This window comes from Salmo salar, chromosome ssa23 (genome assembly GCF_905237065.1).
Source record: "Salmo salar chromosome ssa23, Ssal_v3.1, whole genome shotgun sequence".
NCBI lineage: Eukaryota > Metazoa > Chordata > Actinopteri > Salmoniformes > Salmonidae > Salmo > Salmo salar.
In genome coordinates this window covers 22133131-22160663 of record NC_059464.1, presented here as the reverse complement: position 1 = coordinate 22160663, position 27533 = coordinate 22133131, and the positions used below count along the sequence as shown (strand labels likewise).

At 43.7% G+C, this 27533-nt stretch overlaps 2 protein-coding genes across 2 annotated transcripts; both read right to left on the bottom strand.

Moving 5' to 3' along the window:
• Nucleotides 1–258: 258 nt before the first annotated feature.
• On the bottom strand, nucleotides 259–9391 carry LOC106584216 (sodium-dependent phosphate transport protein 2B). Its single transcript, XM_014169253.2, has 13 exons — nucleotides 9239–9391; nucleotides 8348–8397; nucleotides 8122–8241; nucleotides 7825–7953; nucleotides 7287–7430; nucleotides 7007–7118; nucleotides 6134–6329; nucleotides 5749–5844; nucleotides 4166–4286; nucleotides 1965–2132; nucleotides 1566–1682; nucleotides 1302–1426; nucleotides 259–1182 (listed from the first exon to the last, which is right to left on the bottom strand). The coding sequence occupies exons 2-13, from the start codon at nucleotides 8391–8393 to the stop codon at nucleotides 631–633; spliced, it is 1926 nt and encodes a 641-aa protein (XP_014024728.1). The 5' UTR covers nucleotides 8394–8397; nucleotides 9239–9391; the 3' UTR covers nucleotides 259–630.
• Nucleotides 9392–24251: 14860 nt separating this feature from the next.
• cac3 (Proproteinase E) lies at nucleotides 24252–27166 on the bottom strand. The gene is made up of 8 exons (NM_001141364.1): nucleotides 27117–27166; nucleotides 26830–26918; nucleotides 26633–26730; nucleotides 26333–26461; nucleotides 25979–26115; nucleotides 24812–24954; nucleotides 24488–24640; nucleotides 24252–24347 (listed from the first exon to the last, which is right to left on the bottom strand). Exons 1-8 carry the CDS (start codon nucleotides 27157–27159, stop codon nucleotides 24330–24332), a joined length of 810 nt encoding a protein of 269 aa, NP_001134836.1. The 5' UTR covers nucleotides 27160–27166; the 3' UTR covers nucleotides 24252–24329.
• Nucleotides 27167–27533: the final 367 nt, after the last annotated feature.

Below are 27533 nucleotides of genomic sequence, written 5' to 3'. Positions count from 1 at the left end.
ACTCCAATGCTTCCCACAGTTGTGCCAAGTTTGCTGGGTGTTCTTTGGGTGGTGGACCATTCTTGATACCCACGGCAAACTGTTGAGTGTGACAAACACAGTAGCGTTGCAGTTCTTGACACAAACCGTTGTGCCTGGCACCTACTAGCATACCCCGTTCAAAGGCATTTGAATATTTTGTCTTTCCCATTCACCCTCTGAATGACACACATACACAATCCATGTCTCAATTGTCTCAAGGCTTCAAAATCCTTCTTTAACCTGTCGACCTCCCCTTCATCTACACTGATTCTAGTGGACTTAACAAGTGACATTAATAAGAGATCATAACTTTCACCTGGATTCACCTGGTCAGTCTATGTCATGAAGAGCATGGGGGTAGGGGGTGCAACTCAATATTAGGAAGGTGTTCCTGTTGTTTAGTATACTCAGTGTATATACAGTGGACACTCACTTTTTGGTGATGTTTTCCTACAAGATGTGCAGTTTCCCTGTTCAGGCTTACACCACATGATACAATATCACCGAAACAGAGACTGGTTAACTCCATAAAGCCAAAGCAAACTTGGAGAATTACAAACATGTTACAAATAGGTTATATGTGTCTTATAGATAAATATGTTAACTGTGTTAGAGCTGTGTAGCTTTCATAGTTTCCTTGGAGGTCTCTTGCGGCTCATCGTCTCTGGTTAGGACTGGGTTATCATATATCTCCAGACTCTTCTTCCTCTCCTGCAAACCCTTCTCTTCATCCTCAGAACTCTGGCAGCCCTTGCAGCAGCAGCAGCAGTGAGCGCCGCAGAAGGCCATGCCTGATGTCACCACATGGTCCCAGGGGGCCATGGAGTGCAGGGGGCGGGGCAGGAAGTCCCAGTCACGCAGCCCGCTGGGCAGGTACTGAGGACAACGTGCCTGCATCAGGTTAACAACGATGATGAAGATGGCGAGGACAACGATGGGTACGGCCACCCCAACCAGGGTTTGCCAGCCGGCCAGGGAGAGCCCCAGGATGGTCAGGGGCATGAGGAAGAAGCAGAGTAAGAGGTAGAGCGCTGCGAACCAACGGTACTTGGCTGTGTGGTTCCCCAGGGCTCTGGCCAAGCGGATGGGGATCCGAGTGAAGGGGATGGGGTACCACAGCAGAATCCCCGCTATGTTGAAGAAGAAATGGCACAGTGCAATCTGGAGAGGAGGAGATGCAAACAGGGTGAGTAAGACTTCAATAGCACTGATGCATACGGAGAGAGTGGACAGAGAGCAATATGAAACTGCCATGAAAATGAATGATTACTACAACAAACCTGCAGAGAGTTGGCCAGTGTTTCTCCAGGAGCAGCCATAGCAGCAAGAATAGCAGTGGTAGTTGTGCCGATATTTGAGCCCAATGTCAGGGGATAAGCTCTCTCAAGGCTAATAACACCAATACCTGTTGGGTAATTGAGAGAACGATTACATTATACTGAAATCATACTTGAGTATATGCTCTCTACATTAGTCAGTAGGTTTGGATGCAATTGGAGACAGCTAAAGGTAAGTGGATAGATAGAAGCTAAAAAACTACTCACCAACAAGGGGAGTGATTGCAGAGGTGAAGACAGAGCTGCTCTGGACAATGAAGGTCATTCCTGCTCCGACCATGATGGCAATGTAACCAGTGACCCAGCCAAAGGGGAAAGGGAAGTCTGAACAGACAAGACACAGCAGGTTAAGCATTTGCTTGGCGACCACAGTGAACGTTAGGATTACTTTCAACATCAACATCAAAGTGACTGTATGGATCACAGCATAGTTGTACCTGATCTTGGTCCAGAGCACCTGAGGTGACCTTCAAGCTGCAGCGTGGCTTTACCATTGTTGCTCATCAAACATCAAGATGTACCACTGCTGACTATCAAACAGGATGTATGTTCTACCAGCATTCTGAGTAGATTGAGAAGACTGAGTAGATTGAAATGTCTGCTCACCTGTGTTGAGCACCTTCTTGATGACCACAGCCACCTGTCCCTTAAGCATGGAGTTGAGCAGCTTGACAATGAGGATGAGGCAGGTACAGAGGATGAGAAGGGACAGGGCCAGCAGAATGATGCCCACAGCCAGGTCAGGCAGGTTAACATAAACAAAGATATGGTTGCCTGCATGGGAAGATGCCAAATATTATTGAAGATTTAAATGGGACAAAAGGGCGATAACAATGAAAGATTAGAGAGAAGGTAATTAAACTTTTGTGAGATTAGAAAGAAGGTAATAAATGTAGTGATCTTAGAGAGAAGGTAATACGATTAGTGAGAAGGTAATTTTTCAGTCCTGACATGACTTCCACAGATTTTATGGAATAGATAGAAAGAATGGTAATCACACTCCACACTGCCCTTTCTCACCTGGACAAAAGGAACACCTATGTGAGAATGCTGTTCATTGACTACAGCTCAGCGTTCAACACCATAGTGCCCTCGAAGCTCATCACTAAGCTAAGGACTCTGGGACTAAACACCTCCCTCTGCAACTGGATCCTGGACTTCCTGATGGGCCGCCCCCAGGTGCTAAGAGTAAACAACAACACATCTGCCACGCTGATCCTTAACACTGGGGCCCCTCAGGGGTGTGCACTTAGTCCCCTCCTGTACTCCCTGTTCACCCACGACTGCGTGGCCAAACACAACTCCAACACCATCATTAAGTTTGTTGACGACACAACAATGGTAGGCCTGATCACCGACAACGATGAGACAGCCTATAGGGAGGAGGACAGAGAACTGGAAGTGTGGTGTCATGGACAACAACCTCTCCCTCAATGTGAGCAAGACTAAGGAGCTGATCATGGACTACAGGAAAAGGTGGGCCGAACAGGCCCCCATTAACATCGACAGGGCTGTAGTGGAGCGGGTCGAGAGTTTCAAGTTCCTTTGTTTCCACATCACCAACAAACTATCATGGTCCAAACATACCAAGACATTCTTGAAGAGGGCACGACAAAAACTTTTCCCCCTCAGGAGAATGAAAAGATTTGGCATGGGTCCCCAGATCCTCAAAAGGTTCTACAGCTGCACCATCGAGAGCATCCTGACCGATTGCATCACCGCCTGGTATGGCAACTGCTCTGCATCTACAGAAGGTAGTGCAAACAGCCCAATACATCATGGGGGCCAAGGTTCCTGTCATCCAGAACCTATATAATAGGCAGTGTCAGAGGAAAGCCCATAAAATTGTCAGAGACTCCAGTCACCCAAGTTATAGACTTTTTCTCTGCTACCTCACGGCAGTGGTACCAGAGCGCCATGTCTAGGACCAAAAGGCTCCTCAACAGCTTCTACGCCCAAGCCATAAGACTGCTGAACAATTCATAAAATCGCCACTGGACAATTTACATTGACACCCCCGCCCCTCCTTTTTGTACACTGCTGCTACTCACTGTTTGGTTGTTACCTATGCATAGTCACTTCGCCTCCACCTACATGTACAGATTACCTCAACTAGCCTGTAACCCCGCACACTGACTCATTACCGGTGTCCACTGTATATAGCCTCGTTATTGTTATACTTATATTGTTACTTTTTATTATTATTTTTTATTTTAGTCTACTTGGTAAATATTTCTTCTTCTTGAACTGCACTGTTGGTTAAGGGCTTGTAAGTAAGCATTTCACGGTAAAGACTACAGTTGTTTTCGGCGCATGTGAAAAATAAAGTTTGATTTGATTTGATTAGTCGACATTGTTTTTTTTCCCCCATAGCTTCTACACTTAGCTCTGACGTGTGGTGACCCAATGTAGGGGGTTACATTACAACAGGATTTGATTTCAGATCCAAGCGTACAGGTATTCATTTTGATTGGCTGTGTCAGACTTGGGAGCACTGGCCCGTCATTTGGCCTTGGGCCACTCAGGTGCTTCAGCTGGTCAGGATGAATGGGCCTTTTGAGCAGGTGGAGAGGGTGGGGGAGGGTATTTGAGCAGGCAGAGGGGGTGAAATGAGGATATGTGCCGAGTCACTTTATAGACTGAATGGAAGTCATTGTCCTTGTATCATGTGGCCTTGTCTGGCAGTGGGGGGGGAGGGGGGGTTCTCAGGTTTCACAGAATTTTGGTTTAGCGTATCTGGCAATTCAAATTGCTCTGTAAAGACCTTTGTAGGGTCAAGGGCTGTTCAGTGATTGTGCTGTACTTACATCTCTCTAGATTGATTGTTTCAGTGACATTTATCTGGGTCAATGTCTTGTTGCCTTCCACCCAACAGAGGGCACCGGTCGTGCAATTGGCAGCTGAGGGAACTGTTATATTCACAAGAGTCTAAAACAGAAGAGAATAAAAACAAAGATGATCTATTATATTTACCAGATAGTCCAGTGACCGCTCTAACAATGAAAATACATCTCCTCAAAGAGGGAGGCAGGCAGGAGGAGGCGCGATCTTGTGAGAGACCATTCTAGCCTATGAGAGGGCAGATACGCATGTGAACAACAGGCACAACTCCGGTATAAAGTTGGTTTTTTCAAGGTTGCTGAAATGGTGCAGGTGTCCACTTATATCAGTGTATTCGTAACAACCTAACCATTACGAAACGTGTATTTGATCAAATAAGCCTCACGTAGCAAATTAGCAATGATTTTTTTCAACCCTCTCTCATTTATCTCCATACAAAAATTCCTTATTTTCATGGACAGATTTTGGACCGAGTAAACCCTCTCGCTTCGCCTCTTCCTCACTGATAAAACACAGGCCAATACAGATAAAAGGCACAGTAACTTTGGCTATCACTAAGTAATCAAAACCTATGGAAACAATGACCTTAATGACGTTATGACTAGTAAAGAAGCATCATTTTATTAAGAAAATACCACCTTCATGATGACATGATATAGTATCAGTAAGGCACTGGAACTTATAAGTAGAATCACTCTGGCCAAACTACAAGATCTATCAAACATTAACCCTGAGAAGAGAGCTTAAGAGATAGCACTCTCACAACGTTATCTTGTTTTTACTGTCGGAAAACTCGTAAATCATCAATCAAACATCAAACTTATAAAAATAGCTCATTGCTTGACTATCTGATTAGTAATTGCTGGTCATTGGAGGCTGCAGAGGGGAGGACGACTCATAATAATGGCTGGAACCGAGCTAATGGAATGGCATGTATTTGATACCATTCCACTCCAGCCATTACCACGAGCCCGTCCTCCCCAATTAAGGTGCCACCAACCTCCTGTGTAGCTGGTGTGACAGGCAGTGTTGGGGAGTAGTGAACTACGTGTAGTTCAACAAGTAATTTAATTACATTTTGCAGTAGCTTGGCGGTAGTTGAACTATATTCAAATCTAGGTAGTGTTTTCTGTAGTTAATTACTTTATTGCCATGTAACTGTGTAACTAGCTACTGGAACTACATACTACTTTTTTTGCTAAAAGAAAAGAAAATATGGGTGAAGTACGCAATCATTTCCTTTCTTGTTCAGCATCAGACCTCTCTAATTCTCTCATGAAGCATATCTTTGTGTTCAATAGGCTAAATTACACATTCTGTTATTATGACCCCAAAGTGATCTGTCTTGCAATTTGTAGAGATTTACATATAATAATTTGTCAATAAGTCATTTTCAAAGTACATTTAGCAAACTATATTTTTCTTAAGGGTAGCTTTAATGTAGCTTAACTTCTCCCAGTGTGAAGTAATTGGCAGCTTGGTAAACTATATTTTCAGAGTACCTTTCCCAACACTGGTGACAGGGTCATCGTTAATCTAAAAATCTTACCGTGATTTTCTCTGTTTTGCACCAGATTTTAATCAAACTCTTGTTTCTGGCTGCTGGGTCACCGGTGGCAATGTCACGGATTACATTTTTGTCCAGCTAGAGGAAAATAAAGGTTTCAGACTAGTTAAAGATGATTTAAAACCTACTAAACTTCTTCATCAACTCAAATGTAATATTAAGCAGATGTTTCATAAATGTTTCGGACATGTTTCAGGGTTGTATAGGTACTGTATCTTGCTAGCTATATAAATACATTCTAATAACTTTCACTTCTCATATTGCGTATTTTGCTTTATAAGGTGAATTAATCAAGCTAATGTGATCCACCTCACATTTCATATAGGGATTAATCAGATGAATTGCGATGGTAAAATGCTGATCCTACCTCTATGATGGCATCGGTGAGAGGGTCGGTGATGACGTTGAGCAGGTCAGGGGCGTTGTTTCCCCCCTGGATGTTGAAGGAGTCGATGACGATCTTGGTGAGTTTGTACAGGACACCAGTAGCTGCCTCCAGAGGCAGCAGGATTACCACAGACAGCCAGTTGAAGAAGTCATGCACTGTGGCACCAGCAAACGCCCTGGAAGAAATAACACACAGCTCACAATTTACCAAGCTTGATATTTTATTTCCCAGAAATGTTGCTCATTACCAATCAGCAAATTACAATGGCTTTTTTACAGTCCAAAATTGTGAAGTATACTTCTATCAATTGAGGCTGTTTAGAAACGTCTTGAGCTGACTGACAGCCGTTTTGCTATGGCTATATTCATCAATCGAGCAAGAAGGCAATATTTTGAACAATGTAGTCATGTCCATATACAAATTTGATGATATCATAGTGAATTGACCTTCTTTATTACTTTACCCAAAATATCATGACATTAGTGATAGTCAAAATGTGTAAAATTTGTGAATGTATAAATCAACATTTTGGCCATTTAAACAGCCTGTGTCCAATCTGCTGTGAAAATTGTGCTTTTTCTTGCTTCTCCTGACGTGCTTTGTGTCTGTATCTGACGTAAAAAAGTTTTTAACTTCCACACAAAATTGCTTTACTTCTTTCAGGTTTAAGTGTGTAGGTCACATTCTTTATCGTACAGCAATAAAAGGTATATATTTATAAACGCCTGCTCAATAAGAATCCAATTAAATAAGTCATTTAAATATATTATCAGTAACTACCAGTAAATATAATGCCTGAATTCGAGCACTGTAGTGTTATGAATCTTTAGAAAGTAATTCAGTTAGATGTACCTGCGGAACTCATTTCTGTCCCCTGCCTGCATCATGGCCACAATGGTGTTGGTGACTGAGGTTCCAATGTTGGCTCCCATAATGACTGGCACTGCAGACTGGACCTCCAGCACTATGATAAAGACACAGAGAGTGTGTGTGTGTGTGTGTGTGTGTGTGTGTGTGTGTGTGTGTGTGTGTGTGTGTGTGTGTGTGTGTGTGTGTGTGTGTGTGTGTGTGTGTGTGTGTGTGTGTGTGTGTGTGTGTGTGTGTGTGTGTGTGTGTGTGTGTGTATACTTACATCCAGAAGACACCATGCTGACCACAATAGAGGAGGACGTGCTGGAACTCTGGACTAACACTGTGACCAGCACTCCAATCACCAGGCCAGCCACAGGGTTGGACAGCACCGCATTGTCCTGGAAGATGTCCCCAGCTGCCTTACCTATGCAGACACAGCGTAAAGGTAAGGCCAAATTCATCATGAAAACGTTCCATAAACGCTTTCATATCCATAAACATCTCATATTTAGATATTTTTTTATGGAATGACAGGACAATTGTAATTGTGAATAATATTATGTAACGTCATCAACATGAGAGGATTAGACTATCATTAAATTAGTAGAGTTAAAACCTAAGAAGTGACAGATACAGTAGGTCCTTATCAGGACCTGGTTGACAACAAACATACATTTTTATACTTTGATTTGGACTCTATATTATATCATATGATTGGATTGGATTACGTGCATCAACAAAGATTCAGTAAGATATGAAACCATAATATTCATTTTGTCAACTCTGACAGAGAGAGAGAGGGCAGGGTTTAATGTTACCTCCAACTAGCTGGAAAGCAGAGCTCAGGACGTCTAGAGAGCAAACGAACATGTAGAGAAATCCAACCAGCAGAATGAACTTGACAATCGCAGTCAGAACCCGCATAACCTTCCCTTTGGTATCCAACTCTGTTTCCAAAGAGAGAGATGAGACTGGATGAGGAACCAGATTTTGGTTGGTGTAGTCACACAGGTTCTCACTTAAAACGCCTAAATGTTCACCTCAGTGGAAGGGGAAAGAAGTGCACTTTGTAAGGAATAGGGTGCCATTTGAGAAACAACCATAATCTATCTCACCTGACCACTTGAGTCCATTGTTCTGCAGTTCAGGGAGGTTCCAGGGGTCATCCTCATACTTGTCCTCTGTAGAATATGCTGGCAGGACGACTGAGTCTTTGGGTGCCGTATCTGCATCATCTGTGGGATTAGGAGAATTGTGAGATGATGTTGCCTCTGTGTGTGGTGCTGCCTGGTGGTGAGGTATGGATGTCATATATAGTAAGGAGTAGCCAACTGTACATACCAAGAGTGGGAGAAGAGGTATCTCTGACTTCTGGACGTGGAGCCATTGCCCTACGGCAAATATGATGTACTTTACTTTAAGGTAAAACCTGAAGAACATGTACTGTAGCAAGCCATCAAAGTAAATCGGAATAAGGCTAAACAGTTTTAACTAGAATGAATCAATTATTATTAAAAAATTATTATTATTCTCAGAGGAAACAAAAACACAGTCCTTTTATATTGACACCTCTATTAAAGAGTTCCTGAAATGTTTATTTGTTCATCCTCCAATGCATAGCCAAGCAATCTTGTGCCTGTCACAAGATGTTACAAAATATGAGAATTATTCCTTTCAATTATGGTAAATTATTCCATGGGAATAACTCATCGTGATGTTGCTTTTCACGTCCACATTGATAAAGTCCACAGAGACATACAAATATGACTGTCGGCTAGGGACCTACTATACTCAAGAAAACCATAAGAAAAGTGTAATCAGTAAAGCTCTCTAAGTTCTCTTTTCCAAGGATCAAATTGAGTTATCGCAAACAACAATAGGCAACAATAGTGGCAAAATAGGCATATTACTAGGCTAACTAATACAATGAATACCAATTATTCTAATAATAACAATTCTAGTTATTATCATCGTTATCTGGGCAACATTTGACAAAAAAAAAAGAAAGCAGGTAAAAACTGCAAAAAATAGCACCCTTGAGAACAGTCATTGGCACCAAACTGTGTGTGAAGCTGAGTGTCAACAGAAATAATAAGCATTGAGGCTATAAGCGCATACAGCTATAGGTAACAATTCCTAGCATATCTTTGTTTGTTGTGATTTTGTTTTGTTGCTATATTACTTGAATTTGTCTTGTTTCTAATGTGGAGTATCAAGGGTAGTAATACGCACCTGAAGTGGAGGAGTAGTCTTTTGCAGCAGTCCTAATGAAAAGGGGATTTCACCTGAGCTACCTGGCTACCTGGAGAGGTCCTGCATGCTACTTATATAGCGCTGGGGCGGGAAAACCCGCTTCAACCTGACTGTTCAAAGTCCGTGGCAAAAAGGGCTCTCTGACAATAAGTGACCTTACCTTAGCATCCACAGTGAATGTAGGCCAGGCAACATCAAATGATCAGTGTATGACGGAATATTACTGCTCTGGCATGGGTTTTTAAAATGTTGTTTTCACTAGGTAAAAAGTAGGCTAATGACTGTCATAAACTTTTTTTTTTTTTTTTTTTGCTGGATGAGAGTAGCCTCAGTCAATCTCAGAACAGGCCAAAAAGAAAAATAGTAAATTAACCAGGCTTAACCAAATCACCTTGATGATTTCAAAATGTTTTTTTTCTTCAAACATCTAAAAAAGGCCAGTCTATTAGAATATTTGCTGCCTTGCACTTTGATTGAGAATAGACTAGGGTTGGCCTATTCAAATAACGGAAATTATAGAAGTTTTCACAAATGTTTGCACCTTTAATTCAGGCCTTATACAGGTGTAGTCTATCCAGAATGTCTTTTGTAAAATCAGTTGAGTGGGTCAGTGTGCACATTTGTGCGTAATGTTCTCTATTTCTCTTCTGAATGGAGGAAAGCTGCTCTCTGGTGGTAGCTTGTGGAAAGTGTATAGGCTACCCAGTTCCCAGTAAGACGTTTCTGTGGGTTAAGCCAAATCATGAACAACTATTATAGAAAAGAACAACAGTATAACGTGTTGTGGGTTAATGTATTCCTAAGATCGACATAGGCCTACTTGATCATGTTTTCCACCACAGGACCATAGGCAATACACTTTAATATATCATAGATAGGCCTATCATCTGATTAATGTTTGATATGGCCTGGCTTGTTCATGACTATAAGATAGACACTACTATCATGGTGACACTTGTACTATGGCTCTGACAGTATGTGACAGTTGAATAACCTGAATAATACAGGAGTGAAGGGTTTTACTGTCATTATCACAAAAAAGGAACATCTAAAACATTATAGTCTTACAATACCTCTTTATGTACAAATATATTATGCCATAGACTATGAATAAAAATTGGCTAATCAAATCTCACTCACTAATTTTCATTGTTTTACCATCCTTGTGAGGACTTCTGGTCCCCACAAGGATAGTAAAACTAAAACATACACTCTCACACACACACACACACACACACACACACGTACGCATCCACGCTCACACTTCGACCAATCTACTGTATCTTTATGATACAGATAACACAGCATATTACTTTTGAATGTAAAGGAACAAATATTATTTTATGTCTTGGTAAATGATTATACAGATATCATAATTCTTTGTTATTCTTAGAGAGCAATAAAATGATGCCATAAAAAATTGTGTGCCAGCATGTAAACAGGTTCATTGGGTTTGTGGAAAGGGCACCAAACTATTATCTAAGTTTTTGCATTTTGATCAAGAAAACCACCCCCGTTGGACTTAAGACTAGGGATATGAAAAGAGAACTGTAGCTACATTTTCCTCCATGTTGTACAGTAAAAATAAATAAAAAATAAACAAACCCATATCAAATCAACATTCAATATTGGTTGATTTTTGATTGACTTGTTATTAAGTAGCAGCTGGTCCCTTGCGTCAATTGTTGATTTTTGATGAAATCTAAGTAAAAATTGGAAAAACATTTGTTTATTACTGCATGTTGCAGAGAGGAAGGCTATAATGTATTTAGGATAAGGTATCCATGTCCTTGTTTGTGCCATCATACACTTAGTATACAAAACATTAACACCTGCTCTTTCCATGACATTCCAGGTGAAAACTATGATCCCTTATTGATGTCACTTGTTAAATCCACTTCAATCAGTGTAGATGTGTAACGGCTGCCGTGAGAGAGAGTGGACCAAAACGCAGCGGAGTTAGTGTTCATCATATTTAATTAAGAAAGAACACTATACAAACAAAACAAGAAAAAACCGACAGCCAAACAGTCCTGTCAGGTGAAACACAATGACAGAAACAATTACCCACAAAACCCCAACGGAAAAACCTGCACTTATGTGTGACTCCCAATCAACAACAACGAACTTCAGCTGTGCCTGATTGGGAGCCACACACGGCCCAAAACAAAGAAATACAAAAACATAGAAACAGAACATAGAACGCCCACCCAATGTAACACCCTGGCCTAACCAAAATAAAGAACAAAAACCCCTCTCTATGGCCAGGGCGTTACAGTACCCCCCCAAGGTGCGGACTCCGGCCGCAAAACCTGACACTGAAGGGGAGGGTCCGGGTGGGCCTTCTTACGGCGGCGGCTCAGGTGCGGGATGTGGCCTCTGCCCCACCCTTGGCGTTGCCCTCTTAGGTGGCGCACCTGGCCGCGCCGAAGGTCTGGTGGGCGACCCTGACTTCGCCCGGCTGGCGGGCGACCCTTGTTGCGCCCGGCTGGCGGACGACCCTGGCTGCGCCCGGCTGGCGGGCGGCGATGGCTGCGCCCGGCTGGCGGGTGTCCCTTGCTGCGCCCGGCTGGCGGGCGACCCTTGCTGCGCCCGGCTGCCGGATGACCCTGGCTGCGCCCGGCTGGCGGGCGGCGATGGCAGATCCGGACAGGCGGGCCAGTCTGGCAGATCCGGACAGGCGGGCCACTCTGGCAGCTCCGGACAGGCGGGCCACTCTGGCAGCTCCGGACAGGCGGGCCACTCTGGCAGCTCCGGACAGGCGGGCCACTCTGGCAGCTCCGGACAGGCGGGCCACTCTGGCAGCTCCGGACAGGCGGGCCACTCTGGCAGCTCCGGACAGGCGGGCCACTCTGGCAGCTCCGAACAGGCGGGCCACTCTGGCAGCTCCGGACAGGCGGGCCACTCTGGCAGCTCCGGACAGGCGGGCCACTCTGGCAGCTCCGGACAGGCGGGCCACTCTGGCAGCTTCGTACAGGCGGGCCACTCTGGCAGCTCCTGACTGGCGGGCGGCTCCGGCTCCTGACTGGCGGGTGGCTCTGGCGGCTCCGGACTGGCGAGACCCACTGGAGGCCTAGTCCTGGGAGGTGGCACAGGATGGACCAGGATGGGGAGACCCACTGGAGGCCTGGTCTGTGGAGCAGGCACAGGACGGACCAGGATGGGGAGACCCACTGGAGGCCTGGTCCGTGGAGCAGGCACAGGACAGACCAGGATAGGGAGACCCACTGGAGGCCTAGTCCTGGGAGGTGGCACAGGACGGACCAGGATGGGGAGACCCACTGGTGGCCTGGTCCTAGGAGGAGGCACAGGACGGACCGGGTCCAGAAGACGCACTGGAGGTCTAGAGCGCACGGCCTGCACAACCCGTCCTGGCTCGATGCCCAACCTCCCCCGGCAGATGTTAGGAGCTGGGATGTACCGGGGACACCGTGCGCTTTATCGCATAACACGGTGTCTGACCAGTACTGCGCTGCCTCCTGTAAGCACGGGGAGCTGGCTCTGGTCTCCAACCTGACTCTGCCACACTCCCCGTGTGCCCCCCCAAATTATTTGGGGGGGGCTGCCTCTCGGGCTTCCTGCCCAGCCGTGTTCCCTCATACCTTTGGTCCTTTTCTCCTGCTGCCTCCACTCTTCTGAGTGCCTCTACCTGTTCCCATGGGAGGCGATCCCTTCCGACCAGGATCTCCTCCCAAGTGTAGGATCCCTTGCCTTCCAGGATGTCCTCCCATGTCCAGTCTTTTCTCTCCCTGGTCCAGGATTCTTGCTCCTCCTGGCGCTGCTCCTTCCTCCGCTGCTTGGTCCGTTGTTGGTGGGTAATTCTGTAACGGCTGCCGTGAGAGAGAGTGGACCAAAACGCAGCGGAGTTAGTGTTCATCATATTTAATTAAGAAAGAACACTATACAAACAAAACAAGAAAAAAACGACAGCCAAACAGTCCTGTCAGGTGAAACACAATGACAGAAACAATTACCCACAAAACCCCAATGGAAAAACCTGCACTTATGTGTGACTCCCAATCAACAACAACGAACTTCAGCTGTGCCTGATTGGGAGCCACACACACGGCCCAAAACAAAGAAATACAAAAACATAGAAACAGAACATAGAACGCCCACCCAATGTAACACCCTGGCCTAACCAAAATAAAGAGCAAAAACCCCTCTCTATGGCCAGGGCGTTACAAGATGAAGGGGAGGAGACAGGTTAAAGAAGGATTTTTAAGCCTTGAGACAATTGAGACATGGATTGTGTATGTGTGCCATTCAGAGTGTGAATGGGCAAGACAAAATATTTAAGTGCCTTTGAATGGGCTATGGTAGTAGGTCCCAGGCGCAGAAGTTTGTGTCAAGAACTGCAACGCTGCTGGGTTTTTATCGCTACACAGTTTCCCGTGTGTATCAAGAATGGTCCACTACCCAAAGGACATTCAGCCAACATGACACAAATGTGGGCCAGCATGGGCCAGCATCCTTGTGGAACGCTTTCTAAACTTTGTAGAGTCCATGCTTTGTAGAGTCCATGCTTTGTGGAGTCCATGCTTTGTAGAGTCCATGCTTTGTGGAGTCCATGCTTTGTAGAGACCATGCTTTGTGGAGTCCATGCTTTGTAGAGTCCATGCTTTGTGGAGTCCATGCTTTGTAGAGTCCATGCTTTGTGGAGTCCATGCTTTGTAGAGTCCATGCTTTGTGGAGTCCATGCTTTGTGGAGCCCATGCTTTGTGGAGTCCATGCTTTGTAGAGACCATGCTTTGTGGAGTCCATGCTTTGTGGAGTCCATGCTTTGTAGAGTCCATGCTTTGTGGAGTCCATGCTTTGTGGAGTCCATGCTTTGTAGAGACCATGCTTTGTAGAGTCCATACAAGTGTAGTTCAGTTCAAAGCTACATGCCACACAATTCATTGGTGACTGATTTGTGATTAATGGCTTTTGTAATTCCTAGCCACACAACCAACCAACTCCCAATCAATTGAAAATGCTCAATCAAGGTTATTCTCGGTTATTCCCAATATATTAGTTTTTTTTGTGCTTACGATTTTTTTTTTTGCTTTTGATAATGTTATTTTCTCTATATAGTATTAAATAGTAAAGACAATTGAAAATGTCTTAAATAATGGTATTAACAACTGTTTTGACTCTAATAACAAACATTTTTGGTTGGACAGCATACTGCTATCTGTTTTGATCTGACATGTGAAATTGAATTAGCAAAACACAAGGTCATCTGCTGAAGCTTTTGCTGATACTCTTGCCCCAAAATATTGCTCAGGCTTCATAAGTAACTTTAACATTTTAAAGCTTGACTGTACAGTATCATAAGCAACTGCAACATTTACCTCCAAATCCTTGATTTACGGGGACCAAGCACAACAACGATTGCCTCAATCTTTCTTATCTGTAGTCCGATGACATCATACAGTGGCTAGGACAGTAACTAATGTTCTTATCATCATGTCATGGTGATGCCCATTGCCCACTGATGAGAATGTCATAAAAAATACAGCTTATCACAATAGTTTAATCCCTATCTCACAGATTGTTACTATTACTACTGCAATGCCAATAATACAAACAGACACCCATTTAATTGCCCCTGGTAGGTGTTCACCTGCTATATTTGCTCCTATGTGGGGAATAATGACCAGATATGCCTAATGTAAGTGTGACAGTTACCTTTGAGCTTGATTCGAGTGAAGTTACAGTGTCTCAATCAGTAAGACTTTCACTTTGTCAGTATCTTTTTTAAATGTATCTTTTATGTTAAGGACTTGCACCGTCAGACTTATCCTATCCCAGATCCTGTTCTCTCAAAAACTATATGTGTTTGAACTTTATTGGTTAGAAATGTATTTTGGATTACATACTAGGTCAAGGATACGCCTCTTAGTTGGATTATGACACAATTAAAGCTTTAAAATCAAGTTGTAAGGACTGATGACAACGGAGACGAGAAGCAGGTAATGACAGCGGTGATTGAGTCCAGGTGTGTCCAATAATCGCTGATGCGCGTGACAGGGAAAGGCAGGTGTGTGTAATGATGATTGCAGGAGTGCGCAATGCTGGGGAGCCTGGCGCCCTCAAGCGCCAGGGGGGAAGTGCGGGAGCAGGCGTGACACAAGTGGCAAGTTGTATGCCTAAGGGAGTGATTCTTTTGAGGTGCCCTCTCAGTGTCAAGCCTCCAGGCAATGTACAGTATTCAAATGTTTGTAGACTGTCACACGATAAATGTCCTTGCACTCTTCTGAGTGCACACATTATTTCAATTTCAAGGACCACTTTAAAAAGAAAGTTACACACTACATATTATGAAATGTGAAGGGTGAAGGGAGGTTGAGTATCTGCTACCCTATAATACACATACTTTTACACAGGGTTTATGACAAACAGGTAACATCAAGTACTACAGTACCTTTTCATGTGAGTGGATTTTACAATTCATCCAGTCATTTATTAACCATGCATACTGAAGCAATTCGTTTTTTCCATATGACTTAAGGAGTCCCACATTCTATGGGAGGTACAGCTGAGCTGTGGCATAACCTTTACCCGTCATGGATTGGCCCTCCACCCACGCTCTAATAAAATATTTATTTGGTAGGATTAAAACTGAGATTACTATATGATCATTTACAATAAAGTGTGCTGAAACGTTACCATGCTCAACATTTTTGGTCTGTAATGATCTATTTTTCTGAGAGGTCTTATGAAATTATATATTCAAAATAGCATTTAATCTGAAATGGTTTTATTTAATTTCTCCGGTAATGTACTATTATGGAATGGTGGTTAATGATTGCCCAGAGGGCCTTTAAGTTGACACTGCGTAGTTATCTGCCTGCTGCACTGGCACTGTAGTCCAGGCAGGTTCAGAGAGTTTTCCTCCTTATCACCAGGGGCCACCAAGCCCTATAGTACTCCATTAGTTGTCTATAAAGCCATAAACACTCTCAGCTGATAGAACTCGTCTCAACTAGTTTACCCTAAGAGGCTGTGGAGAGAAAGGTGGTATCTGCAGTCAAGGTCACCATGAAGGCCTACCACACTGCCTTGGAGTGATGGAAAACAATTTAGCCGTATCAGCACGCACAGTCACTCTGTGAACTCGACAGAGTTTCTCCCTCTTCATTTACCTTTTCAGGTTTGGGATTAAAGGTCAACTGCCTCTTAGAACCAACTTCTCTGGTTTGAAACGGCCTATGTGGCATGGATTTGAGTCAGAAAATGTGTCAAATTTGACTACGAAGTGTAAATAGGATAATTTTGGTCAGTCTTGTCCAAAACAAAGTTTTGTAAGTGAGTTCGTCAAGACTTACTGGAGGGTTCGGTATGGATTAAGATGATGCCCACTTACTTGGACCATTGCCCACTAACACGAGAGAAGCAGCTGTGCTGATTTCACTCCATCAGCTGCGTGTGCACTATCCAATCATAGCAGCCAGAACCTCCAGACAGTGAGACAGACCTTCACATTATGCTGTGCCTTAGGCTTGTTTACTTAAGACAACATGTCGCCAATGTTATATTGAAATAATCCTTGGCTTTAAGCCCTTTATGGAGTGGCAACTTGCTGATGTGCTTGATAGTGTCAATCACTCGAGTCTGCCACTTTTTGGGGAAAATGGAGGATTGAGACGATCAGAGCACACTTGTATACACACTGCAACTTGTCAATATTCCAAACCCATTCACAAGCATCTTGTGTCCCCCCGCAACCTGTAAAAAATAAAACATCACCGAAGCACAAACGTTGCCACTCGCCAGAGAGTTAATGAGCTGATTGTGGCTTGGCTGCTCAATGTGCCTGCTAGCTACTACTTTCTAACTTCATTGACAAACACAGAGTTGGAACTTTGCTAGCTAGCAAGTGATTTTGTGCATAGTTTGGGATTTTAGGATAGTTTGACAGATTATTATTCTCAGAAATCAGTCCTGAACGCGCAGCCAGACTTTCCCGACTCGATAGACTGTATTCAGTGCACTGACTAGTTTTTAATCGACATGTTTTTACTTGAGAAATACTGCACCAAACACCTTAGCTAGATGTAAATTTGTGCGACTAAGACCTACTCAGCAAAAACATCTAAATTAATGACAGATTTCTTGATTTATCTTAGATTAATTCTGACTATTTTAAGGAAGTGACTATTTTGTTACTATGGTGACAGGAGGGACAAACAACATAACACTCCCACATCATACCACACCCCCAAGACAACTCTTGTTTGACTTCTGTCATGGCCACTAGCATTTCTTAATGAGCAATCTTCAAAACTTGTCCAAATCAGGAAGTGCATCCTCCCTTTAAGGTTTATGAAAAGCCTTCTGTACCATAATATCAAACCATATTAATATACTGCAGCGATCGGTGAGCTGCTCAGATAGCTGATGCTTAAAGTTAGTGAGGGAGATATAAGTCTCCAACTTCAGCGATTTTTGCAATTCGTTCCAGTCATTGAGTTGAGCTAACATTCATGTTGTTCATGCACTCATTCATGCACTCTATCAGATTGGCTGTGACAATTTCAAACTGTGGACTGACAGCATCATCCTAAACAGTAGGGAGTCCCCACACGGTGACTGTACTTGCCAGTCTCATACGGATAACAGTCCTTAACACTTTTTTGAATCAAAATATTCTGAGAGCAGTGGTGATTTTAGCATGTAAATCTTGGTGGGGCAAAGAAATTACAACAAGTGGGATGCCAGCAAAGCCACTACACAACACAACACTAAACAATACATTAATTGCACTATAACGGTGACAAACGGTGCCCAAAACCTCTTAGGGCCTACATAAAGCTGTCCCAACAGCAGTCCCAACACCTTACCCCTGCTACACCTGGCTATCAGCGGAGCCTTGTCTGGCAGCGAAACAGTTCATTCAGCCTCATTTACTGCCTTTAAAAAACATAGCTGATATGGCTGACTTACTGAAGCAAATGTGGTATCTAATGACAATTTAGATGTACAAACTATGGCGTAAGGGGACGACAAGCGGATAAGAGGCAATCTGTAATTTCGATTAAGATATTAAGGAGTGAGCTAGGACGTACGTAGTCAATATAACAATTTTTTTATTTTTTTATTTCACCTTTATTTTACCAGGTAGGCCGGTTGAGAACAAGTTCTCATTTACAACTGCGACCTGGCCAAGATAAAGCAAAGCAGTGCGACAAAAAAACAACAACACAGAGTTACACATGGGATAAACAAAACTACAGTCAATAACAATAGAAAAATCTATATAAAGTGTGTGCAAATGGAGTAAGAAGGTAAGGCCAGAAATACTGGTGTGCAAAAGAGCAAAAAAAGTAAATAAAAACGATAGGCCATAGTAGCGAAGTAATTACAATTTAGCAAATTAACACTGGAGTGATAGACGTGCAGATGATGTGCAAGTAGAAATACTGGTGTGCAAAAGAGCAAAAAATGTAAATAAAAACAATATGGCGATGAGGTAGGTAGTTGGGTGGGCTATTTACAGACGGGCTGTGTACAGCTGCAGCGATCGGTGAGCTTCTCAGATAGCTGATGCTTAAAGTTAGAGAGGGAGATATAAGTCTCCAACTTCAGCGATTTTTGCAATTCATTTCAGTCATTGGCAGCAGAAAACTGGAAGGAAAGGCGGCCAAAGGTGGTGTTGGCTTTGGGGATGACTAGTGAGATATACCTGCTGGAGCGCGTGCTTCGGATGGGTGTTGTTATTGTGTCCAGTGAGCTGAGATAAGGCGGAGCTTTACCTAGCAAAGACTTATAGATGACCTGGAGCCAGTGGGTCTGGCGACGAAAATGTAGCGAGGGCCAGCCGACAAGAGCATACAGGTCGCAGTGGTGGGTGGTATATGGGGCTTTGGTGACAAAACGGATGGCACTGTGATAGACTGCATCCAGTTTGCTGAGTAGAGTGTTGGAGGCTATTTAGTAAATGACATCGCCGAAGTCGAGGACCAGTAGGATAGTCAGTTTTACGAGGGTATGTTTGGCAGAGTGAGTGAAGAAGGCTTTGTTGCGAAATAGATTCTAGATTTAATTTTGGATTGGAGATGCTTAATATGAGTCTGGAAGGAGAGTTTAACAGTCTAGCCAGACACCTAGGTATTTGTAGTTGTTCACATATTCTAAGTCAGAACCGTCCAGAGTAGCGATGCTAGTCGGGCGGGCGGGTGCGGGCAGCGATCGGTTGAAGAGCATGCATTTAGTTTTACTAGCATTTAAGAGCAGTTGGAGGCCACGGAAGGAGTGTTGTATGGCATTGAAGTTCGTTTGGAGGTTTGTTAACACAGTGTCCAAAGAAGGGCCAGATGTATACAGAATGGTGTCACCTGCGTAGTGGTGAATCAAGGAATCAGCCACAGCAAGAGCGACATCGCTGATATATACAGAGAAAAGAGTCGGCCTGAGAATTGAACCCTGTGGCACCCCCATAGAGACTGCCAGAGGTCCGAACAACAGGCCCTCAGATTTGACACACTGAACTCTATTTGAGAAGTAGTTGGTGAACCAGGCGAGGCACTCATTTGAGAAACCAAGGCTTTTGAGTCTACCGATAAGAATATGGTGATTGACAGAGTCGATAGCTTTGGCCAGGTCGATGAAGACGGCTGCACAGTACTGTCTTTTATCGATGGCAGTTATGATATCGTTTAGTACCTTGAGCGTGGCTGAGGTGCACCCAATTTGAAAGTCGCTCTGGATAAGAGCGTCTGCTAAATGAGGTAAATGTAAATGTAACTGTTACGCCATGATGGCAGAACCATAGCTACAGTGAGGGAAAAAAGTATTTGATCCCCTGCTGATATTGTACATTTGCCCACTTTCAAAGAAATGATCAGTGTATAATTTTAGTGGTAGGTTTGTTTGAACAGTGAGAGACAGAATAACAACAAAAAAATCAAGAAAAACGCATGTCAAAAATTTTATAAAATGATCTCAGGAGGGATTTTGTCCCACTCCTCTTTGCAGATCTTCTCCAAATCATTATGGTTTCGAGGCTGACGTTTAGCAACTCGAACCTTCAGCTCCCTCCACAGATTTCTATGGGATTAAGTTCTGGAGACTGGCTAGGCCACTCCTTTGTTGCCTTGGCTGTGTGTTTTGGGTCATTGTCATGCTGGAATACCCATCCACGACCCATTTTCAATGCCCTGGCTGAGGGAAGGTGGTTCTCACCCAAGATTTGACAGCACATGGCCCCATCCATCGTCCCTTTGATGCGGGGAAGTTGTCCTGTCCCCTTAGCAGAAAAACACCCCCAAAGCATAATGTTTCCACCTCCATGTTTGACGGTGGGGATGATGTTCTTGGGGTCATAGGCAGCATTCCTCCTCCTCCAAACACGGCGAGTTGAGTTGATGCCAAAGAGCTCCATTTTGGTCTCATCTGACCACAACACCTTCACCCAGTTGTCCTCTGAATCATTCAGATGTTCATTGGCAAACTTCAGACGGGCATGTTTATGTTCTTTCTTGAGCAGGGGGACCTTGCGGGCGCTGCAGGATTTCAGTCCTTCACGGCGTAGTGTGTTACCAATTGTTTTCTTGGTGACTATGGTCCCAGCTGCCTTGAGATCATTGACAAGATCCTCCCGTGTAGTTCTGGGCTGATTCCTCACCGTTCTCATGATCATTGCAACTCCACGAGGTGAGATCTTGCATGGAGCCCCAGGCCGAGGGATATTGACAGTTATTTTGTGTTTCTTCCATTTGCGAATAATCGCACCAACTGTTGTCACCTTCTCAGCAAGCTGCTTGTCGATGGTCTTGTAGCCCATTCCAGCCTTGTGTAGGTCTACAATCTTGTCCCTGACATCCTTGGAGAGCTCTTTGGTCTTGGCCATGGTGGAGAGTTTGGAATCTGATTGATTGATTGCTTCTGTGGACAGGTGGCTTTTATACAGGTAACAAACAGATTAGGAGCACTCCCTTTAAGAGTGTGCTCCTTATCTCAGCTCGTTACCTGTATAAAAGACACCTGGGAGCCAAAAATCTTTCTGATTGAGAGGGGGTCAAATACTTATTTCCCTCATTAAAATGCAAATCAATTTATAACATTTTTGACATGCGTTTTTCTGGATTTTTCTGTTGTTATTCTGTCTCTCACTGTTCAAATAAATCTACCATTAAAATTATAGACTGATCATTTCTTTGTCAGTGGGCAAACGTACAAAATCAGCATGGGATCAAATACTTTTTTCCCTCACTGTACATATGACTCCTAGCAGGAGCTGGTGATCACCAGCAGAGGGTGATGAATGACCGGTAAAAACACAAATCAGACTCACTGCAAAACGTTAACATACTGTATATTCATATTTCCGAGATGTGGTACATCTGAGGTGACTTTACTTTCTCTCATAACAAAATAACATAATTTAGCCTAGCAAGAGCACAATGTAGCAGTTACAAGTTAGGACTAACATTTCTCCTTGTTTGTCCAGTTAAATCATAGTGTTCTGAGAACAGCCCTGGCATTGTGCAGCCTACCTCCTTTTGTCCCAGCAGCAGGCTGCATCCCCACGAGGTACAGTATCTGCCCCCCCAGCCCAAACTCATCCAGACATCTGCATACACACACAATCCGCAAGCATGGTTGAGGAGAGGCCATGAGAAACTCTAGTCATTGCTTCAACCAGCAGAAATTCACCTCAGATCAATCCCCATAGAGATCCTATTAATTCTATGTCAGTCCCGTTGTGTGTAGACTTATAGCCCAACCAGCTGTCACATGACACCTCAGGGCATGTTTAAATTTTCCGTCCAATGATAAAATGTTTTCCATGTGGATGTGGGCATACTGTACTGTATACTGTTGTAGTTATGTATGTAGCCTATACTGTGGAGTTTATCTCTGGGAAAGTAATGCTAAAGGGTAGTTAGGTTACCACAGAAAAAACAATATAGGCTAGCTACTAGGCATATAAATTACTGTATAGGCCATTGTCATCCCAAATAGAATCCTGCATGGAGCTATAGGATCAGGCCATGTAGCATAATAGTGCTGGGAGCACTGCAGGTTACACAGAGGCAAAGGTTTAATTAAAGTGACATCACCACACCGCGGTTAATGTTTGGTCCTGATCACAGGGTTCTGCCTGAGTAGAAAACTGCTGACTGGAAAACAGAAGGCCTTTTGACGGTAATCGTTTCACACATTTCACATAGGCCTGCTCAGCAACGCGTTAGAAAAATGTTATATAATGGCAGGGAAAAAAATAAACGGGAAGGGGTGGGGCCGAGGGGGTGTATATTTTCCACATCATCCCATGTTTGATCCAACCAGTGGCGAGTTGTAGCAATTTGAAGTCAAGGTTAGCCATCACCACCAATTTATCCACTTCCCCCCTCCCATACTCCCCGACTACACTCTTTTCCCGCCCACTCTATGGCAGGGTGCCGACGCTGCCACTTCTCTGGCCTCGGCGGTGATTTATCAGCAATGCTCTCTCGAAGGCGCTCTATATGGACGGCCACTTGTTTATCTCAGATCACGCAGAAAAAGAGGAATGAAGCCGTGACCCCGGAAGGGTGGCCAGTCAGTCACCACTTCCACTTTTTTATTTAACCTATTATTTATCCAAGCAAGTAGTTAAGAACAAATTCTTATTTACAATGATGGCCTACCTTGACCAAACCCTAACACAGATGACACTGGGACAATTGTGCGCCTCCCTATGGGACACCCAATCATGGCCAGTTGTGATACAGCCTGGAATCGAACCAGGGTCTGTAGTGACACCTGTAGCACTGAGATGCAGTGCCTTAGACCGCTGCGCCACTCAGGAGCCCACTCGGGTCACTTCTTCTCCAGGAATGCAAAAAAACACAAATAAAACTCACTCAGACAAAAGTAACGCTGACAGGTACAGTTTCTTGATACATTCACATTAAAAGTGTGATTGCAAATGTTCATGGAGTGTGAATATGTGCTAATCTCCAGTAAACCTACTGATGAACAGTGCCATAATTAAGCCTACATATGAGGACACCGAGGGCCGGACCTCAGTAATTGTGGGGTCTCAACTTACTGTTGAGAGTTAGAAGAGTAGAAAACACAAGGTGCAATTTTGAAACTTGGTTGTGCATCAGCAGTTTTCCTCTTGTTATGTCACTCACTGAAAGTCACTGAATTAGCCCATGTCAGTAAAACAATAATTTGATGGGTAAATAGTTAGTCTAGCCAGCTATCTAAACTTGTAGTAGCCAAATCATGGCCGAATTACCAACAGGGCATGCAGGGCATGTGCCCAGGGGCCCTGACCTCCAGGGGTCCCTCATTTGATTTTGTTAGTCACTCTCACTCAGATATCATATTAGCAAGGCAAAATGTGTAGAATTGCAGGACATTTGTATTTTAAACTGCAAAAATCTCTCCCTACCCAATGGCAAATAGAATTGCAGGAAATTCACTGTAAAACTTTTTTTTTAAATCTGCAAACTCATTTCTTTACTTTTTGATAATAAAATACTTTTTCTGCTAACAGATCCCTCTATACGCATTAAACTTTAGTTTTTAATCCCGGTGCCGTGTTAATGTGAGTTCATGTATAGCCACTAATTGTATAGCTAATAGTTTGTGTTTGTAGATTGACTGAGGTGAATGAAGCTACAGTAACCAATGTGATAATGCATTTTTTTAGAGTTGTATAGAAGTGCAGTAAATGGGCTTCAACTTCTTTAACATTTATTAGATGGACCTCAATAAAACTCAGACCCTGGTTACAGCCCTGCTGATGAAGGGTTTTGTGATAGGCTACACTCAAATATTGAGGAAGAAAACGTGCAATTTAGACTGCTATATCTAAAAGCCCAAGGTAGCAAAATATTAACTAACCCCAGCATGTGACCACAAGGTCATCATTATTTTCACATGACCTATTTCCCCCATCCAAAATATTCCTCACCACAGATATAGCCACTGAAGTCTGCTATTCCTCTCCAAACAGGCTCAGACTCCCGCCCCACTTTATAAAGAACACAGAAGGGGTACAGAATCTGAACCATGGGCATGTGATTTATTGGGCAAAATGTATTCAAGATGGCCATCTGCCAGCCTCCGAGATACAGTCGGATCCTTAATAGTAAAGCATTGTCTGAGGAGGAGACAAGAAAAACATGTTTTGTGTGTTACAAATCATGTGTAACTTTGTTGTGCGTTACACAGATCTGAGAACAGTGGGTGAGCATGTTATAGGTCAGAGGTGAGAGGGAACTGTATTGTTACATGACTTACATTGCTGAGCCAGTCAGTAAAGGCTGAGATGCGGGTGAAGACGGTTGGTTTCTTCACCTCGTTGCAGACGCGAGAGGACACAAAGCTGGTCACGCCCTGGACGTACCACTTACCATCAGCACCCTTACAGTTCAGAGGACCTCCAGAGTCCCCCTGCAGACAGAGATAAGGGCATGGGGGGGCATGGGGGCGGGGGGGGGATAAGGCGAGAGACAGAAAGTGTTTTACAAACGTTGGTTATTATGTCATACAGGTTATGGTGAAAGTAATATTACTGTATTATCGTAGGAATATGATCTCAAGATGTTTTGTTGCCTCACTCACGTTGCATCCTGACACTTCACCCCCTCCAGCACAGATCATGGTGTCCTTCACCACCATTCCCCACCAGTCACTCTGCCTACATACACTGTTCCCCACCACGGGCAGCAGAGCCTGCTGCAGCTTATCAGGCATGGGACCATGGGCTAGAACAGGACAGGGAGGGTTCAGTTAGACACTATACACTGGAACATAAACACAGGCCTCAGATGTAGGATCTTAACTTGATCACTGTTTTGTTGCTGAGAATTTTCCTGCACAGCAGAAAATCCAAACTTGTAGTGTATTCGAGGTTTAAAAAGGCTTCTAAAGTTTGTAAATTCCACTTTAAAATATCGGCCTTGATTTGCCCTAATGAAAAATGTATCAACCCCTACAAAAAAATGTCCAATCATTTTAATTCACATGATAATTCACATTTCCTGTTGCTGCAGGATTATTTTCCTGCTATAGCAAACTGGCCCAAATTATGATCCTACGTATATCTGTATACAGTACATTATGTCTATGTATCATATTCACTAACAGGCTTATATTGTATATGTCCACACCCCATATATCTTAAAGGGATAGTGTGAGATTTTGGCAACTAAACGCTTTTTCTACTTACTCAGTCAGATGAATTCATGGATATCTCTGCGTGCAGTTTGAAGGAAGTTGTAGGTAGTTTCGTGAGCCATGGCTAACTAGCGTCATGCTGTATGATATATAAAAACGGTATCCATAAATTCATCTGAATCTGGGTAAGTAGAAAAGGGGCTTGATTGCAAAAATCTTGCACTATCCTTTTAAAACTGTTGTGTGGCTTAACATAAACAGGCAAATATAGCCTTAAATTAAACTTCACATGTCACAAGCCCACAGTATCCACACAGCCAAACATATATAAAAAGCCATTTACCAGACCCTTTTATCCAAAGCAACTTTCATATATATATATATATTCATATATTTTTCATAGGGGTGGTCCCAGCAGCAATCAAACCCACGATCCTGGAATTGTGAGCACAATTCTCTCTCTCTCTCTCTCTCTCTCTCTCTCTCTCTCTCTCTCTCTCTCTCTCTCTATATATATATATATATATATATATATATATATATATATATATATATATATATATATATATATATATTGTAACACAGAGAAGAATGATGTATGTGATATCTTACTGTAGAGGTTTCCCCAGCCAGAGATGAAGCATGCGTCTCCATGAGCAGGGATCTCTCCTGCCTCGGGGAGGCAAGCCAGACCAACGTTCTCATTCATGATGGGAGCCTTGTCCAGTTTCAGCAGGGCGAGGTCATTTCTGTGAGAAAACAAAACAAGTTGTTGTAGTCATCCACATTCATGCTAGTTTGCATATTATGGTTACAGTGGCGATATCCTATGTTGTTCTTGAAGACATAATGTTGCTATTGGTGGTTGTGGTAATAGTGGCATTAGTTTTAGTTGTGGTAGTGATAGTAGTAGCTAGCTGTTGCTGTGTCCTCAGCATTGTTTTGGTCTATCAGATGGATACTCACCCAGCGGCGACCATGTTGATGTCCCAGTCGGGATGAACCAGGATACGCAGCACGTCTCTGATCTGCTCAGTTCCCTCCTGTACACTCTGGTCATGCTCTCCCATCACCACACGGTACACGTCTCCAGGCCTGCATGGGGAGGACACGCCAAACATCACAGAGAAACATGAAGTTCTCTTTAATGACATCTATACTTTCCCAATATTCTGCTTCACATTCGTGACCTCAATTACCTCTTTTTACTCACATTCTCTAGTAATACCTCACTCTTCCATTCTCTGGGCCAATACTGGCACTCACCATACGCAGTGTCCAGCAGTCAGGACCCAGCGAGAGCCAATCAGAGTGCCCCCACAGGTGTGATGCCAACGGCTGCCATGCTTCACCTGCATTGAAATCTAAGGATACAGATGCACAGACAGTAAAACAGTTAAAGACAAACATGATGAATGTATGGTTCAATGGACTTATACAGGGAAGTAATTCACTGTTTTCACCTGCCATGGCCAGCTATGGGCGCGGGCATCCTCTCCATTCACAATCCTGATGGTGTTGGGCTCGAAGGTGGGAGTACCACAACCGTATGCTGAGAAACATGCGGTCCACGGTTAGCAGCATGATATATTTGCACACAGATGTTTTTGTGACAAAATGTTTTTTGTGACTTTTATCCTACAGTGAAACAAACGTAAATGGACATAAATGGCCATGTCAGAAGTGATGATGATATGGTTGTATTAGCATCATGCTGTTCTTAGTGCTCAGAGGCAGGTGTGCTACTCACCGTAGGCTGCCAGCAGCAGCAGGAACACCAGTCTCTCCAGCATGGTGGCAGTCTGTCAGTAATGTGGAGCTCTGACCCACAGCAGTGAGCTCTTATAGTCCTGTCTGTTTGTCACTACCAGGCCCAGCCTCAGACGCTGTGACCAGCCCAGGCTGTCTGTGGAGCACTTATCGTGTCATGTTGCCAATATTAGCTGGGAAGAACCTCCTGTTCCCCAGGTGCTCACCTGGCGCTAACCTGTACTGTACTGTACTGGAGTTGCAAACGGAAAATGCTGGCAGGACAAAGGAGAACGGAAAAAGGGATTTAGGGGGACAGGTCATAGCAGAGAGAGGTTAATGTGAGGGGGACAAACTCTTATCAAAAAGTTTACACAGTTTACCAGAGGTGGGTAACAGGGATATATACACTGTAACC

Bases quoted from the DNA above. Each gene is read 5' to 3' on its own strand.
- LOC106584216 (XM_014169253.2), bottom strand. From the start codon at position 8,393: ATGGCTCCACGTCCAGAAGTCAGAGATACCTCTTCTCCCACTCTTG. The intron at 7,119-7,286 runs GTAAGTATACAC...TCTTTATCATAG, and splicing joins CAGCATGGTGTCTTCTGGAT to TGCTGGAGGTCCAGTCTGCA. The intron at 1,183-1,301 runs GTTTGTTGTAGT...CCTCCTCTCCAG, and splicing joins CACTGGCCAACTCTCTGCAG to ATTGCACTGTGCCATTTCTT.
- cac3 (NM_001141364.1), bottom strand. From the start codon at position 27,159: ATGCTGGAGAGACTGGTGTTCCTGCTGCTGCTGGCAGCCTACG. The intron at 26,731-26,829 runs GTGAAAACAGTG...CTGTATCCTTAG, and splicing joins CCCATAGCTGGCCATGGCAG to ATTTCAATGCAGGTGAAGCA. The intron at 26,116-26,332 runs GTGAGTATCCAT...GTTTTCTCACAG, and splicing joins ATCAACATGGTCGCCGCTGG to AAATGACCTCGCCCTGCTGA.